The sequence below is a fragment of the Choristoneura fumiferana genome, chromosome 24 (genome assembly GCF_025370935.1).
Source record: "Choristoneura fumiferana chromosome 24, NRCan_CFum_1, whole genome shotgun sequence".
NCBI lineage: Eukaryota > Metazoa > Arthropoda > Insecta > Lepidoptera > Tortricidae > Choristoneura > Choristoneura fumiferana.
The window spans coordinates 3943036-3957185 of NC_133495.1; the positions used below are offsets into that span (position 1 = coordinate 3943036).

General features: G+C 38.7%; 1 protein-coding gene across 5 annotated transcripts in view; it reads left to right on the forward strand.

The window, feature by feature from the left end:
• iav (transient receptor potential cation channel subfamily V iav) overlaps nucleotides 1–14127 on the forward strand; it is a 26509-nt gene extending 12382 nt beyond the window's left edge. For 4 of the 5 annotated variants that reach the window (XM_074106528.1, XM_074106529.1, XM_074106530.1 and 1 more), the window contains 16 exons: nucleotides 156–307; nucleotides 491–621; nucleotides 736–821; nucleotides 899–1060; nucleotides 1699–1887; nucleotides 2172–2287; nucleotides 2614–2771; nucleotides 2904–3542; nucleotides 3764–3906; nucleotides 4212–4347; nucleotides 4754–4850; nucleotides 5370–5453; nucleotides 8929–9035; nucleotides 9679–9781; nucleotides 10352–10495; nucleotides 10845–14127. In XM_074106528.1, coding sequence (XP_073962629.1) covers nucleotides 156–307; nucleotides 491–621; nucleotides 736–821; nucleotides 899–1060; nucleotides 1699–1887; nucleotides 2172–2287; nucleotides 2614–2771; nucleotides 2904–3542; nucleotides 3764–3906; nucleotides 4212–4347; nucleotides 4754–4850; nucleotides 5370–5453; nucleotides 8929–9035; nucleotides 9679–9781; nucleotides 10352–10495; nucleotides 10845–10857 — 2460 coding nt within the window. In that variant the 3' untranslated portion in view covers nucleotides 10858–14127. The remainder of the gene's footprint in view (nucleotides 1–155; nucleotides 308–490; nucleotides 622–735; nucleotides 822–898; nucleotides 1061–1698; nucleotides 1888–2171; nucleotides 2288–2613; nucleotides 2772–2903; nucleotides 3543–3763; nucleotides 3907–4211; nucleotides 4348–4753; nucleotides 4851–5369; nucleotides 5454–8928; nucleotides 9036–9678; nucleotides 9782–10351; nucleotides 10496–10844) is intronic. The other variant, XM_074106527.1, reaches the window with a different exon arrangement.
• Nucleotides 14128–14150: the final 23 nt, after the last annotated feature.

Sequence of the window (14150 nt, forward strand, 5' to 3'; positions counted from 1 at the left end):
TTTACCCAAAATACAAAATACAGATACATTTTAGTAGAGTAGCGAAATCGTGCCTTAGGAAAGGCCCATGCCCAAAACTGAACGTTTAATGAACTTATGGCGATAACGATGATGATGATCAATGAACTATATTTTAATAGTGTCCATTCTTACAGATTCACGAACCAGCCAAGTTCATCTTCCTCGTCTCTAATCTCCTTCTTTTGGCGTGCATACCAGCTCGACTGTCCCGAATGCCGATGTTGGAAGAAGCTCTTCTCATATTTCTGCTACCCGGCTCTTGGTTCTTGCTCATGTTCTTTGCTGGGTAAGCTGAAGTATTACAGGAAGCACAAAACCATTCATCTGATGCATCTCCATTCGGACCTTGTACATTCAAAACGACAGGCTAATATTATTGAGCAAAGAGATAGGGACACTATTACCTTCCCAGTTTCGTTTTGTCCATAGCTTATTCTTAGATGTAGCTAAATCTGTATTTCTTTAACAGTGCGGTAAAGCTGACTGGTCCTTTCGTGACGATGATCTACAGCATGATCACTGGGGATATGTTCACATTTGGGATCATCTACTGCATTGTGTTGTTTGGTTTCTCGCAGTCCTTTTTCTTTCTCTATAAAGGTAAATATTTATTGAAAACTTGGATTTGTTTAATAATGATTATAAAAGTACTTTTTAGTATTCATCTTTATAATTACAAAGATTCGAGGTATTTCTATGTTTATTTGTTTTCAGGATTTCCCAACGTACAGTCCACGCTATATGCAACCTATCCGACAACTTGGATGGCCCTGTTTCAAATCACACTAGGCGATTACAGTGTACGTAGAAGTCATACCAGGTATTTTTTTTTAAATAAAATCTATGCAGTGTTTCGAGTTTCTATTTATTCTTCCAGTATTCAGACCTTGGCATGACGTCGTACCCGAATCTGACCAAGTCAGTGTTCACTCTGTTCATGATCTTCGTGCCTATTCTGCTGCTAAATATGTTGATTGCTATGATGGGTAACACGTACGCGCACGTCATCGAGCAATCCGAGAAAGAGTGGGTCAAACAGGTAAAGAACCAATCAAATCATTCTACTGTACAGTTCAATTCCGAAAATCTTTTAACCCTTAACCAAAACCTGGGAACCGTTTCTCGAAGCATATTAGCCTAATAATATTAGTTTGTGTGTGTCATTATTAACCGACTTCAAAAAAGGAGGAACCGACTACAAAACTTGAAAATATTTTTCTAGGTACCTACTATAACTCGAAGTCGGTGACTTTATTTTTATTTTTTTGGAGTCGGTTTTACTTGTTTGTTAAAAAAAATCATACAGTTTATGAGATAAAACACTTATTTTATTGGACTAAATAATACGAGTATGCTTTGAGAAACACGGCCCTGCTGGGGAAAGACCTCTTCATTTTCGCGCTGCTTTGCCCAGTCTTTTGCAAGTCTTAAAGACAACTTGACAAAACTCCTCATGTACATACGTAGGTACTTAACTTACCCCTTCGAGCGTCCTTTTACTTATCATTTTGATCATCCAGTCCAAGAACACGGGGTACCTACTCTCTTTTCCAAAAAAATCAAGGTACCTAAATAGGAACTGAATAGTCCAAAAGCCTGACTGAACTCCTTTGTCCGCCTTACCGAATCACTGGCCAAGGTCGAGTGTTAAATATCTTAGTGCTTTCTTCATGCCAGTGGGCGAAGATCGTCGTGTCACTAGAGTGTTCGGTGGCACAGGAGGACGCCCATCGTTACCTACAAGAATACTCCATCGGCCTTGGACCCTCAGACGATCCTCGTTACGAGCAGCGAGCGGTCATGGTGATCAAGAAAAAGGACAAGACAAGAGCTAAACAGCGGAAAGGGGCGTTAACTAACTGGAAGGTATGACGTATCTTAATTTTAGCATCACCATTCTGCTCGTAATGTGTAATACGATGTTCATCAGCAGATTGAAAAAAAAACAGGGATAACCAGCATGAGTTTAGGTTGTTCCCGCTACAATAACTTTGTAACTTTAAGATCATTCTTTTTCGTTTTGCCTTTTCAGAGATTTCTAATAAATATCTACCTAATATTAGACAAGTTTTCTTATTTTATGAGCACGTTCAACTGAACGAGTCAAGTGGCCCAATAACAGACTAAAAATGTCTACTCTTTGTTGACAGCGAGTAGGGAAGGTAACGATAGCGGAGCTAAGAAGGCGAGGCATCACGGGAGAAGACCTGCGCCGGCTCATGTGGGGTCGTGTCTCCATCTCCACGCCCACCAAAGCCCCGTTAGGGTAAGTTATAGTGGAAGCACAGAGTCAAGTGTTATCTATGCCGTTAGGGCCGAAAGACTTTTAGTTAGATCCCATTACTTTATAGGGTCTTAGTACATTGAACAATTTTTCGAAACCGTTCTCAAAATGAAAAGCAGTTGCTTATATAGCTACCGTAATTGGTCTGCCAAGAACAATGCCAATTTGTAAAGGAGCTATGAGAGGCCCAGTTGATGATGAATTGGTTCGAAGGACCACAAACTTGCATTTTATTTGAACATGCAAGTTTGATTCTAAGCAGTCAGAGCCAGTCAGAGCAGTCCATAATATGCCACTTGTTATTCTAGAAGACGACCGCAGGCCCCACCACCGGACTGTGTGGTGGCAGCCGAGGTCAGCCAGGTTGGCCTCTCGGGCGGAGAGGCTGCTAACGGCGTGGGAACTGCGCTCTCTTCCGCTCTGGACGTCATGGCGTTCACTCATGACTTGGATCTGGGGCACGCTGGTACATAATCCAGCTTATATTCGTAACACAGATTCGTAATTCTTCTGGTACCGAACATAAATACGTAGAACACGAGTCAAAAAATAAGACGTCTGTCTGTAGGTACAAAATAAAACAATACTTTGCTTTTAGGTGGAGAATTAACAATGAAACAGCCGACTCCTGACCTCCTAGTCAATGGAAAAACGATCGGCAAACCTTCAGTTCCCGCCCAAATACCAACTTTAGGCAACCCCAGCGTACCCACAACTCAATATCAGGCTGTATCAACAGGACAAATTCAGTACACTGGTCAACCAGGCCTAGCAGTTCCTAAGGACACCAGAACTGGAGTTATACCTGGACTATCAAGTCCTGTTACACCTGGCATTGCTTCCGGGGTAGTCCCGTCGGCGCAAGTTGCTAGTTATCCTGGGCTAGGGATGTCAGGCCAGGGTATATTACCCGGGCAGGGTGTTATACCGGGACAAGGAGGTCTACCAGGACAGGGAGGTTTAACTGGACAAGGAGTTTTACCTGGACCAGGTTTACAAGCGGGTCAAAACGTAACCGGGCAAGGGGTAATATCAGGACAAGGATTTGTCTCTGGACAAGCAGTCTCGCCCAGGCAAGGGCTCATAGCAGGCCAAGCAATTGTTCCCAACCAAAGGATGTTACTCGGACAAGGTCTTTTAAAAGGTCAAGGGACGTTGCCAGGACAAGGTGCTGTACCAAGTCAAATCACAACGTCCCAAGATGTGTTGAAAATTTCAGTGCCGGTGCAGCAACCTGGTAAGTCGCCATCTATAATTACTTTTTTACTGAGAATGTCTCAACGGCGATCGAAAGAATTTACCATTTCCTTTGACCTAGAGGGTTTTTTCCTATGCTAAGTAAGTAGGCTTACCTATTAGTTTTTGTGGCGATGTACGTTTTTATTGATATGTCGGCAAGATACTCTAAATATAGAAGAGATAATCTAAAAATACCCTGAACTTACCTAATGTCCGCAGTTCCAGTGGAAACCTTCCGAGACTATTTCTTCGAGCTGGTGATGCTGTCAGAAACAGGGGCATCAGATCTAAAGGAGCTGCGGACTTTAGCTGCGCAGGCGGCGGACTTGAAGGGCGTGCCGGAGATCGACATCAATATGAGCGTGAGTTATTTTTGAGTTCTCCGTCATTATTGAGATTATAATAACATAACTCACTATAGTTAGGACACGTATAACGTAAGAATACGTCTTTGTCAATAGGTATTGTTGGTTGAACGAAGTAGCTACAACGTAAGAATATATAGTAGGACGTACTACCTAGTCCATTGGTCTCCTTAAACGCTTCGAAAGCAAATGGTCGCATCAGGTATCATCTAGCTAAATACTCAAAGGTACAATACGAACTACGATTCTAGAATTTCGTAGTAGCCCCCCCCCCCTGAACGCTTTCCTTTGGGGATTTGCAGACTGCAGCGAAGTCAGCTCGCAAGATGGTAGCCGGCGCAGTGTCGGGGCTGTTCGGGGTTGCGGCGGACGCGCCCGCCGCAGACTCCGGCTGGCGGCGCGAGCGGCACGACCACAGCGACAGCGATCCTGTGTCCGGTTAGCCACACTTACTGCCACAAATATCTACTTTGAGTATTCAATTAGAAGGAGACGGTATCGCTCACGGGTCCCTATATAATAATTTATTCTGCCAAAATTCGCGGGGGGAGCACTCTCACGCAATTTTACAACTAATGAAAAAAAAATTGTACACAGCGCTGCACGTACCACGTACACGGACACGGACACACGTAGTACGTGGAATTAACATATAATACAATACAATTACTCTTTATTGCACACCAACACATAACTACCATACCTTTATACCTACATGAATACACTATTGATTCCGGTAAGTTTATGCATTCTTGGCCTCATTGCCCTATAGTTGACAGCCTTGAGTTTAATATCTGGGAGACATCATCTTCAACTTACTTGATGAAACATTCTTTTTCCCCAGAGTCGATTTTGCTCGGTCGCGTATCGCGAGCCAGGCGAGCTCGCTCCGCATCGCGTCGCGCAGAGCCGCCGCCGCCCCACCTCTATGTTCCGGCCAGGTAACGCATAGCTTGCTCGCTAGATGGCGCTCCATTATAAACGAAAAAAAAAATTGGTCTTTAGGTACTTGTACTATTACTTATTCTGTGCTTTAGGGTCAGTTTACTTACACTGAATCGCGACGCAGCACATTTTATTATGAGAATATGTCAACGAGTTCCTACCCATGATTATTCAGTAATTTTTTGTCAAATAAAATCAGAATATAGAAGAGAATAAATGAATGATAAAATTTACTCACATATATATACATCTTTTATTTATCTAGCTAAATACTCAGACATACTTACATCGATAAAATTAGCGTCGACGTTTAATATATTCTGTCGCACTCAATGGTTCAGCGAATTTTGGTCCTGACCACAGGTAGTATAAATAGTTTATTAGGGATATAGATTGCAACTCTTGCAAGTGCAACTAACTGCTTTGTATCTTGTTTCTTTGCTCGAACGACGTTCTCTTCTACGACGTTTGTGATGTACCTACCTACACCGATTGATTACAAATATTTCTTACAGATCCATGTATTTTGTCGCGTCCGAGAGTAGTGCCTTGGAAAGTGACGCTCCAGTGGAAGAACAGCCAAGTTCTGGCAATAGTTCGTAAGTAGCTGATAGGTTTAAACTTTATAAGATCTTCTAAAAATAAGTATCTAAGATGAAGATACTTATATATATAGAATATCGTTACTAAAAGTAGAACTGGGATATCAGATTAGACGATTTAATTATAAATAGTGTTCGACCGAAGTTTCGGTTTCGGTTTCGACCAGTTTCGGCCTAAAAATCATGTTTCGGCCAAAGGTTCGATTTCGGCCAAAAAACAGCCGAACCTTTCGGCCGCGCCGACACTTACATCATACTTTCGGAATCGGATGGCGTTCAGCTAACGGAGTGTGCTCGGCACGGCTGGCGATATGGCGCCGCTCACCTGTCTCCACCGGCCGCTGAATCACTTTGCTTATTATTTAAAATATGTAAACTCTTTATTGTACAAAAGAAAATTAACAAAATACAACTGACAAACTTACACTACTGACAATATTATATGGAACCCAATATTCCTATGCTTAAATATGAGTTAGCCTTTCGAGGCTGACTGATTGTTTTATTTTTTTTATACCATCTACGGGTATCTATCATTGTATCAAAATTTGTTACGTCGATTTTCATTTCATCGAAAACTATTTCATTTAATTACCGTTTTTTTTCTAATCACAATATAATCTTCAATTCATTATTTTTTATAATCGAAGAACTTTTAATCGCAAATCGTTTCGAATATGTCTCAAATCGTAGCGTAACGATTAATCGAATTCACCTGTCATAGAATTATCAGTTATTAAAAAATACTTAACATCTTCATCTTTATCTGAACCTAACCTTTCCGAGTCGCTTCTGCACGGAACCGTCTTGCTCGCTCGCAGAAATCAAATGTTTTTTTTTTTTGCATTTGTCACGCATGATAGTATACCATTTAATAATCAATTAGTGTTTCGATGATATGTATATTGTCATAGAAAAGTATTATCAAGTACAGTAACACTGGGGAAACGATTTTCTTGGTTATAAGAATTTTAGGAATTGAAACTTACGATGAACCAAAATTATAGTAAAGAAGATTCGATGAACGACTATGTCGATATAGAAATAAAATGATGAAGTAAAATTCAATGAGTTGATTCTTGTGTAAAAGGTAATTCGAGCAATTGTATGGGCGATGAAACGAAGTTCGATAAATGATTCCTAAGTGATAACAAAATTCTGCTAATAGTGTTATGGGAAACGATAATCGATGAAACAATTTTCGGTAAAATGATGGATTACCACAATTAACATTTAAGGGTTACATTGTAATTTTTAAGGGTAGTTTAATTTAGACTCTCCACATGTGAAACGAATCGGTCTGCCTGCTCTCAGTGGTTGTATTTCGGAGCTATGACGCGCGCAAGTCGCTTTATTGTTGTGAAAAAAAAAACCGACCAAGAGCGTGTCGGACACGCCCGAAATAGGGTTCCGTAGCCTTTACGAAAAAATAAAGTACTTAATATTTTTCGAAAGATTTCATTTTTTGTACGGAATATTCCAAGTTTAGGTATATTTTATACCTTACGCTGCAATTTACTTTTAAGAGCGTGCAAACGAAAAATTGCCCATTCAGCGATTTTGAGGTTTTTCAAAGGCCTTATTAATGTCTAAATGCTTACGTTTATTAAAGAAAAACTAATGTAACATATATATAAACTCTTACTCTGATGTATAGCGGTGATTTCCATTTATTTCCGTCAGCGATTACTTTTTACCAAATAATTTTGTTAGTGAGGTTTTATAAAAATACGCGTCAGAGCTGTCTTTCATGTGCAATATTTCCATTATAACCCACCACAAACAGTGTAACTTTAGTATTTTATAATATAAAATATAAAGATAAGCAAACTTAGCCGTTATAGTTTTCCTTGTAAGTTTGATATACTTACTACCATCCTAAATTTTTCACCGGTTTAGATTTTAGAGGGGGGGGGACGCTCGATTTTAAAGAAAATTTGCACTTTCAAGTTGAATATTTATCACTTCTCTCAAACATCCAAGGAAATGTCGTCCTTATCTTCGTGATCATAGAACGCCCAGTACGTTATTGTATAGCACTTACCTATTGAAGATTCGTTCTATTTCCAAATTAGACGATAGTAATGGAATTTCATACAACATTGCCGGCCAAGGCCAGCAAAGAGATTGTCTTTTGTTTCATTGGGTTTTATTTATTTTATTGACTATCTATGGAATACTGCCAATTAAAAAAAACGTACGTATTTCGGTGAATGTGTACTTATTTACTTTTTAATCTCTATTTGACTAGATACTTTAGTGAGAATAAATCAGGTAATATTCAATAATAAACAAGGATTGACATTTATTGTTAATAAATTATTATAATACCTCACCAATTAATAAAGTATCCTCATTTTATTTTATAAATAAAATATCAAGATTTGGTGGCAAAAACATCAACCCGAACAGCTTACAAAAAGATAAGTATTTTGGCGGGAATACAAAAATAATAGATTATTGTCGTGGCCTGGAAGTAGGCAATTGCTGGCTGAGTATGAGTATTAAACGGACGAGCTTGCGAGTCCGTTTAATTAATACGAAGCCAGCAATTGCTATTTCAGCCGAGACTAATATAAAGCTTTTCTCAAAAATGGTGAATAATTCTGATATAGAATAAACTTTTTCTCAAAATATATTGTAAAATTTAATTTTATTCCAATATTTTTCTTATGCTTTCCCGCCTTTTTTCATTAAAAATAAACTGCAGGAGTATTTTTCCACCGAAAACACCACAAGCTATTTCAGACCCAATAGAAAAAGTCCGGAGTTCCAACAAAATATCTGATACCGGCCATTAGACTTGGCTGTATACGACTTGTGCCAACAATTCCATGGCCTTTTTAACTTTAAAAAAAAATGTGACTGATTGCAGGCGCGCTAATTCATTATTGTCGAGCTAGCGCGCCTGCAATCCTTTTAACTTTTTAATTTTTCGCTGACCATAAACTATGCACTTCACCTTCTGATATGTAAAGAATAATGTCAACTTTTACGGACATTTTTGAGAAAAAATATATACGGTTTATACATATTAAAACGAGTGGTTTTTTATTCAAGTAAGTGGTATCGTTTCCGATATGAGTTCATCATCAAAAAGGGACCATGGTATTATTTGAGAAAAGCACTATATAAGCCTCGTCCACGAACAGCAGGGCTACTACGAAACTCGAAGTTCGTATCGTACCGTCCCTCTCGCTCTCGTATTAAATAGTATAAATGTCAGAGGAACCGCACGACACGAACTTCAGTTTCGTAGTAGCCCTAACGAGGCCATCTAGAGATACGAGGCCGACAATCCCCTATCTCGCGGACTCTGCAGTTATGTACCTACTATTATTTCCTCGCAGTAGTCGTGAAAAGCACAATGTAGTCTCGGCCAAATTTATTTTTCAGCCTCTACAACAATGTAGGTACTATTTATTTTATAGTAAGTAGGATGTAGGAACTCAACATTTTATTTAAATTTCAGAGCAATAGGTCGGCGAGACGAAGTAGCTCGCATCAGGGCAGCTCGCCCTCTCTGTATCCTGCAGGCGACTGGTCAAAATCCCGTTGAACATTCGGTTTATGTCGTCGGTTAGTATCAAAAAAGCTCTTATTCAGTTTAACCTGTTCGGAGTATCTATAATCAAATTTTCCAAGTCGAAGATTCGATTCTATTGGTCGGATTGACTTAAAATTTGGTACTTAGGTATTTATTTATTTAAAAAAAAGCTCGTTTTAATGTTGAAGTAATTCCTCTTTCTCCAAGAACTCGGCATTAAACAGCGTCTCATCCATAGTGCAGTCTCGCATCCTTACTTTTTTCGGACACATATGTCATAAATGAGACGCAGCTATCGAGCGACTTGTGAATACTTGTGATCCATGGGAAAGTCGAAGGCACCTAGGCCACGAGGTAGATCGCCTATGAGATGGACAGACCAGGTCAAAGCAGCAATAGAAGGATCACTACACGCAAGCATAAGGAAGGCGGCTGTCAGGGAGGAATGGAGGCGTATTGTTATGCTTGCTACCAGCACTCGCTCTCGTATTAAATAGTATAAGAGTCAGAGGGACCGCACAACACGAACTTCGAGTTTCGTAGTAGCCCTGCAGCATGATAAGTTCGAAACTCTAATCCCGCCAATTGACCAACATCAATAAAATACTTGCCTATTCATATTTCGACTCAACCCTAGTCTCATTCATTTCAATCAAATCTTTTTCATTTCTTTAGGTTCTGGTAATGGAGCAGAAGTGGAAGCAACACCAGTGGAATCCAAACCAAAACACGAGAAACGTAGAATTCGACCCAAAACCGCTCGTGTACGACGCAATCGGTAAATAATGATTTTCAAGACATTTTATCGAGTGAGAGATTGAGTAAAGAGGATAAATATTTTAACAGAAGACAGCGGAGTGTCAGTTATAGTCCCGTTGGCACCCTTTGCGTACGGAACCCTAAAAATGTATTTACGAAAGTAGATGTTCCTTTAAACCAGAAATTATGCAATTAAGCACCGTGACTACTTTTGTACCTATTTAAAATTTAAAACGAATCTGCCTTTCTGATAAATACTGGTTTACTGCATAATAGATTTAATTATATATAGATAATTCCGTCGAAACAGGAACAATTCGTGTAGTGTAGTATTAGCCACGCCAGTTTTTATCTTGATTCTCGCTTTTCCTCGTGTCTTGGTAGAAACAGAAAGCCAAATAGTCCAATGCTGCTTGATTATCCAAGAGTCGTGCTAAGCTAAACACGTCTAGTCTGTAGCTAAACTAACAGCCTATATAAAAAAATATTTCCATAGTTTAGCTTAGCACTAGTAACGCGTAAGTTTTACATCACTCACCGTTTACACAGCTCGTAAATAACTGTTAAAACATTAGCTCAACCATTCCAGGGTGTCCCCGGTCCCAGAATCAGGCAGCCCTCTGGAGCCCTGGGCGACGGCGTCGCTGTCCCGCCTGTCTCGCATGATCCGGTCAGCTAGCGCTTCCACGGTCTCTCTCGCCTCGGAAACATCCACAGAAGACTCGCCCAAGAGGTATTGAGTCCATACAATTCGTACCAGCAGTGTTCAAAATTTAAGTCTATCTCAGTACCACTACCATGAGTTAACAGTGACCGTACTCGATAGCGACGGCATAAATTATTTGTAGAGGCGCTGTACAATTCTCCATACAAATAATTTACGCAGTCGCTATCGAGTACGGTCGCTGTAAACTCATGGTAGTGGTACAGTAGTTCTGATTAGGATGTCATGAATTATCGAAGTTTTAATTTTAAATTGATGTTTTGCTCTAACTAAAGCGGTATCAAATTTAACCAACACTTGTGTAGTAAAATGTGCGATTGTACTGGGAATCACAATCGCAATCAGGTTTTCCTTTCAGTCTAGGGGCCTAACGTGGCCTAACCGTGCAGGAGGATGGAGAAATGATCAAAATGATCGTGAGCGCCCGCCGGGTGCGTACAAGTTCTCTTGAATTATTTATTATGTTAGTAGCTATTAGGTAGTACAGCGAGATATTTATTCGTAAATAGAGTTTTATTATTGTAATTCGGCATCAGGTACTTCCAGACGGACATATCTAAATTTGTTTAGGACTATGACAGAAAAGAATGAGCTATTCGCTGATGAATGAGGACTTGATGACTGTATTGACGGTAGTGCGCGGTTGTCAGTTTATGAAGTTGTTTCAATTCTGCCCATAAATATAATAGGTTGTGTTATGTTATGTTAGATGAGTCTTGCATTTCTAATGTTACGAAGTCATGCTAGTCTATGTATTAGTAGGTACCTACCTAAACTTAAAATAATGATATTAATAGTTTCAACGAGTTATTGGTGAGGCTTTTGGACCATTCTATAGAAATAAAACAATCAATGATTAGTAAATTTTTTTATTCCCCGCCCTTCACTGTTAAAAATCAATAGAAAATGCAATAAGTTCGGTACATCATGTAAACGAAATAAACGCGAGAATAGAACAAAATAAATAAATGTTATCAAAACTAGATCACAAATAAATATGTAATGTAAATCTACGAAATTTGGCAAGTGATCAGATTTGTCCTCATCAAGCCAGAGTAGAAATTAAATCATTTTTCTAATAACCCGAACCTCAGTTTAATTATAATACAAACATCTAACAAAAACTGTATGAACCCACATTATTTTGATTTTTCCGTAGAGCTCTCACCAACTTTTAGATATTTAGAACACATGTATAATACATATATACGGTGGAAATTCTACCACAAAAAAAGATAAGTAAATATTTAATTAATAGTTTCAAACTTTAATGAAATCGCTTGGATAATATTAATAAGTTCAGGCGTAACGCATAGACGAATATTATTGTAATGCAAAGTGAATCTTCGACGACGGCAGCATAAATGTCTTTACGGAAAGTACTTGATTACGTCAAAATATCAATTCGCATCTTTGCGACAAAACTGTGACACCTGGTAATATCGCAACTTTGGAGTTAGCACAGTTTTGTCACAAAGAAGTGAATTGGAGTATCCCTTTAGGCTTTCCAAAGATTCACCTAACATTTATCAAGATTTATATTTCAGCAGATTTGAGTTCATGTCCGTCATGTTAGACACGATAGATACGCAACATGTTTGTAACACAAATCTCCAATCTTAACCGATTTGATTGATATATTCGTGTTTCATACGTGCCGCTTCACTTGTCGTGAAATTGTAAAAGACGGACCTTTTTTATCATTAGAACACATTAAAGATCCACACTCAAGTAGGTACAAGTTGTCATAGTGGCTTAAGATCCCACTGTAAAATTCTGCACCGTCTGTTATTTGATCAAAATTTAAGATTAGCATGCACAGGTTCATAAACTTTTTTTTTGGAAGTTACCCCTGAAAGTTGTAGATAATTGTCATTTTTGTTCGTTAAAACAATTGCAGAGCGACTCATCACAGCACGTTTACATCTGACGGCATCTTGTTTGTTACCCGTTACAATACATATTCCCCCGGTTTGGAAACAATGAACCATGGGGTCATGCAATGCCATAAAAATAGTTATAAGAATATTTTTGATATGTACATAAAAATATTGACAACAAATTACGTATGGAAAACTATGGTAAACATGGCAGCCACATTCGGCATCTGGCTGGGGGGCTACCACGAAATTCGAAAATCGAACTTCGTTTCGTATTGTCCCTCTGACTCTCGTAATAAAAACTTATACTTACCCCGTTTAATTTAAGGTTTGAATTAACGGTCAAATTGTAACACACAATTCTCGATATTTCGAACACAAATGGACTAGTACATTTGTTAGCGTTATTTATTATGTTTTTACTATCTAGAAGTTCAAACATTTTTAAATAGTTCCGTTATTTCATTTAAAAAAGTGTGCTTTACCGTTAAGTTCCAAATGTTAAATGAAGTATAAGCGTCAGCGGGATGGCAAGTTACGAAGTTGGAATTTTGCACTTCGTAGTATGGCCTGACGTTTCGATTGATCGAATGCTTTCTATACTCGTGGTAATGTTCGTTCTTGAGTTTTCGTTTCCTGTTAAGTTTTCTGTTGCCAGTACCCATTTAAGGTCTAAATAAAAACAAAATGCATGGGTTGGTTACATTAGGAACGTCACAATGATAATGACACTTATGACAGTGACTTTCGACCATCTTTGGTAACTTTTTTGGAATCTAAATACGGCGTTGAGTATATGTGTAACCTTTTATTTAGGACTAATTCAAATAACAGATAAGTGCATAATTTTACGATGGGATCTTATACCTTATTGAAACAGATCTAAGTGGTTGCCGGTTGCACGAAAGCTTTCTCAGTTAGTCCGTTTTATGTAATTTTTGTGTCCAATCCTATATTTTTAGTCAATTTGGAAATTAGTTTCTAGTGGACTTGTTTTGCTACAGTAAATTTTGCTAGCGATTCTGTGTTGTTGAGTTTCAATCGTGTATTATGTACTTTCAAGCAACCGTTAGTGAGTTGGTCTAATATAACTTACCCGATTGTAGTCATCATTATTGTTCCAGTACTAGTTATCAGTACACTCCCGTTTCGTCCGTAACTCCGGCGACATACAATTATTACGGTTTTGAGTATATTTAGGAGTGGCCTGGTTCTTCCACACCTTCAACAGATCGACAACAAGAAAGATGCATCACAAGGTGAAATGCGAAGACAATGTAAAATAACAGATCATATCAAAATCAGTAGCAGTACACAGGCATGATAACACAGATATACAAATAGGTAGCACAACTAGAGGCAGTAAGAGGTAGACCAGTCGTCGAGGTGTGCCTAGTTAGGGCACTGATATTATTCCCATAGGCAATCCGATGGCCGGTTTATAATTTTAGCTCTGTGGGTGACTGACTTCGTCGAACCACTGTGGAATGGAAAGAGGCAAATATCAACAAGCCATAGAATAAAATAAAGACCGTCACATATCGTACATGTTAATGAGGTAAATAATAAACACGAAATGTATGGCATGGATATATAAATTAACCTACTTTGGTGATGAAACAGTGTGGCCCTAAGCAACAAGTCAGTTCATAAAAATGCACAAAAACATGATCATCAAATAAATCCGGTAAGATAGTCAAATACTGCTACATCGGAACACACGTCAATAATGTAAGAGCACGACATTATATCGAACAGAACGGACATTGAATTGAGAACAATGG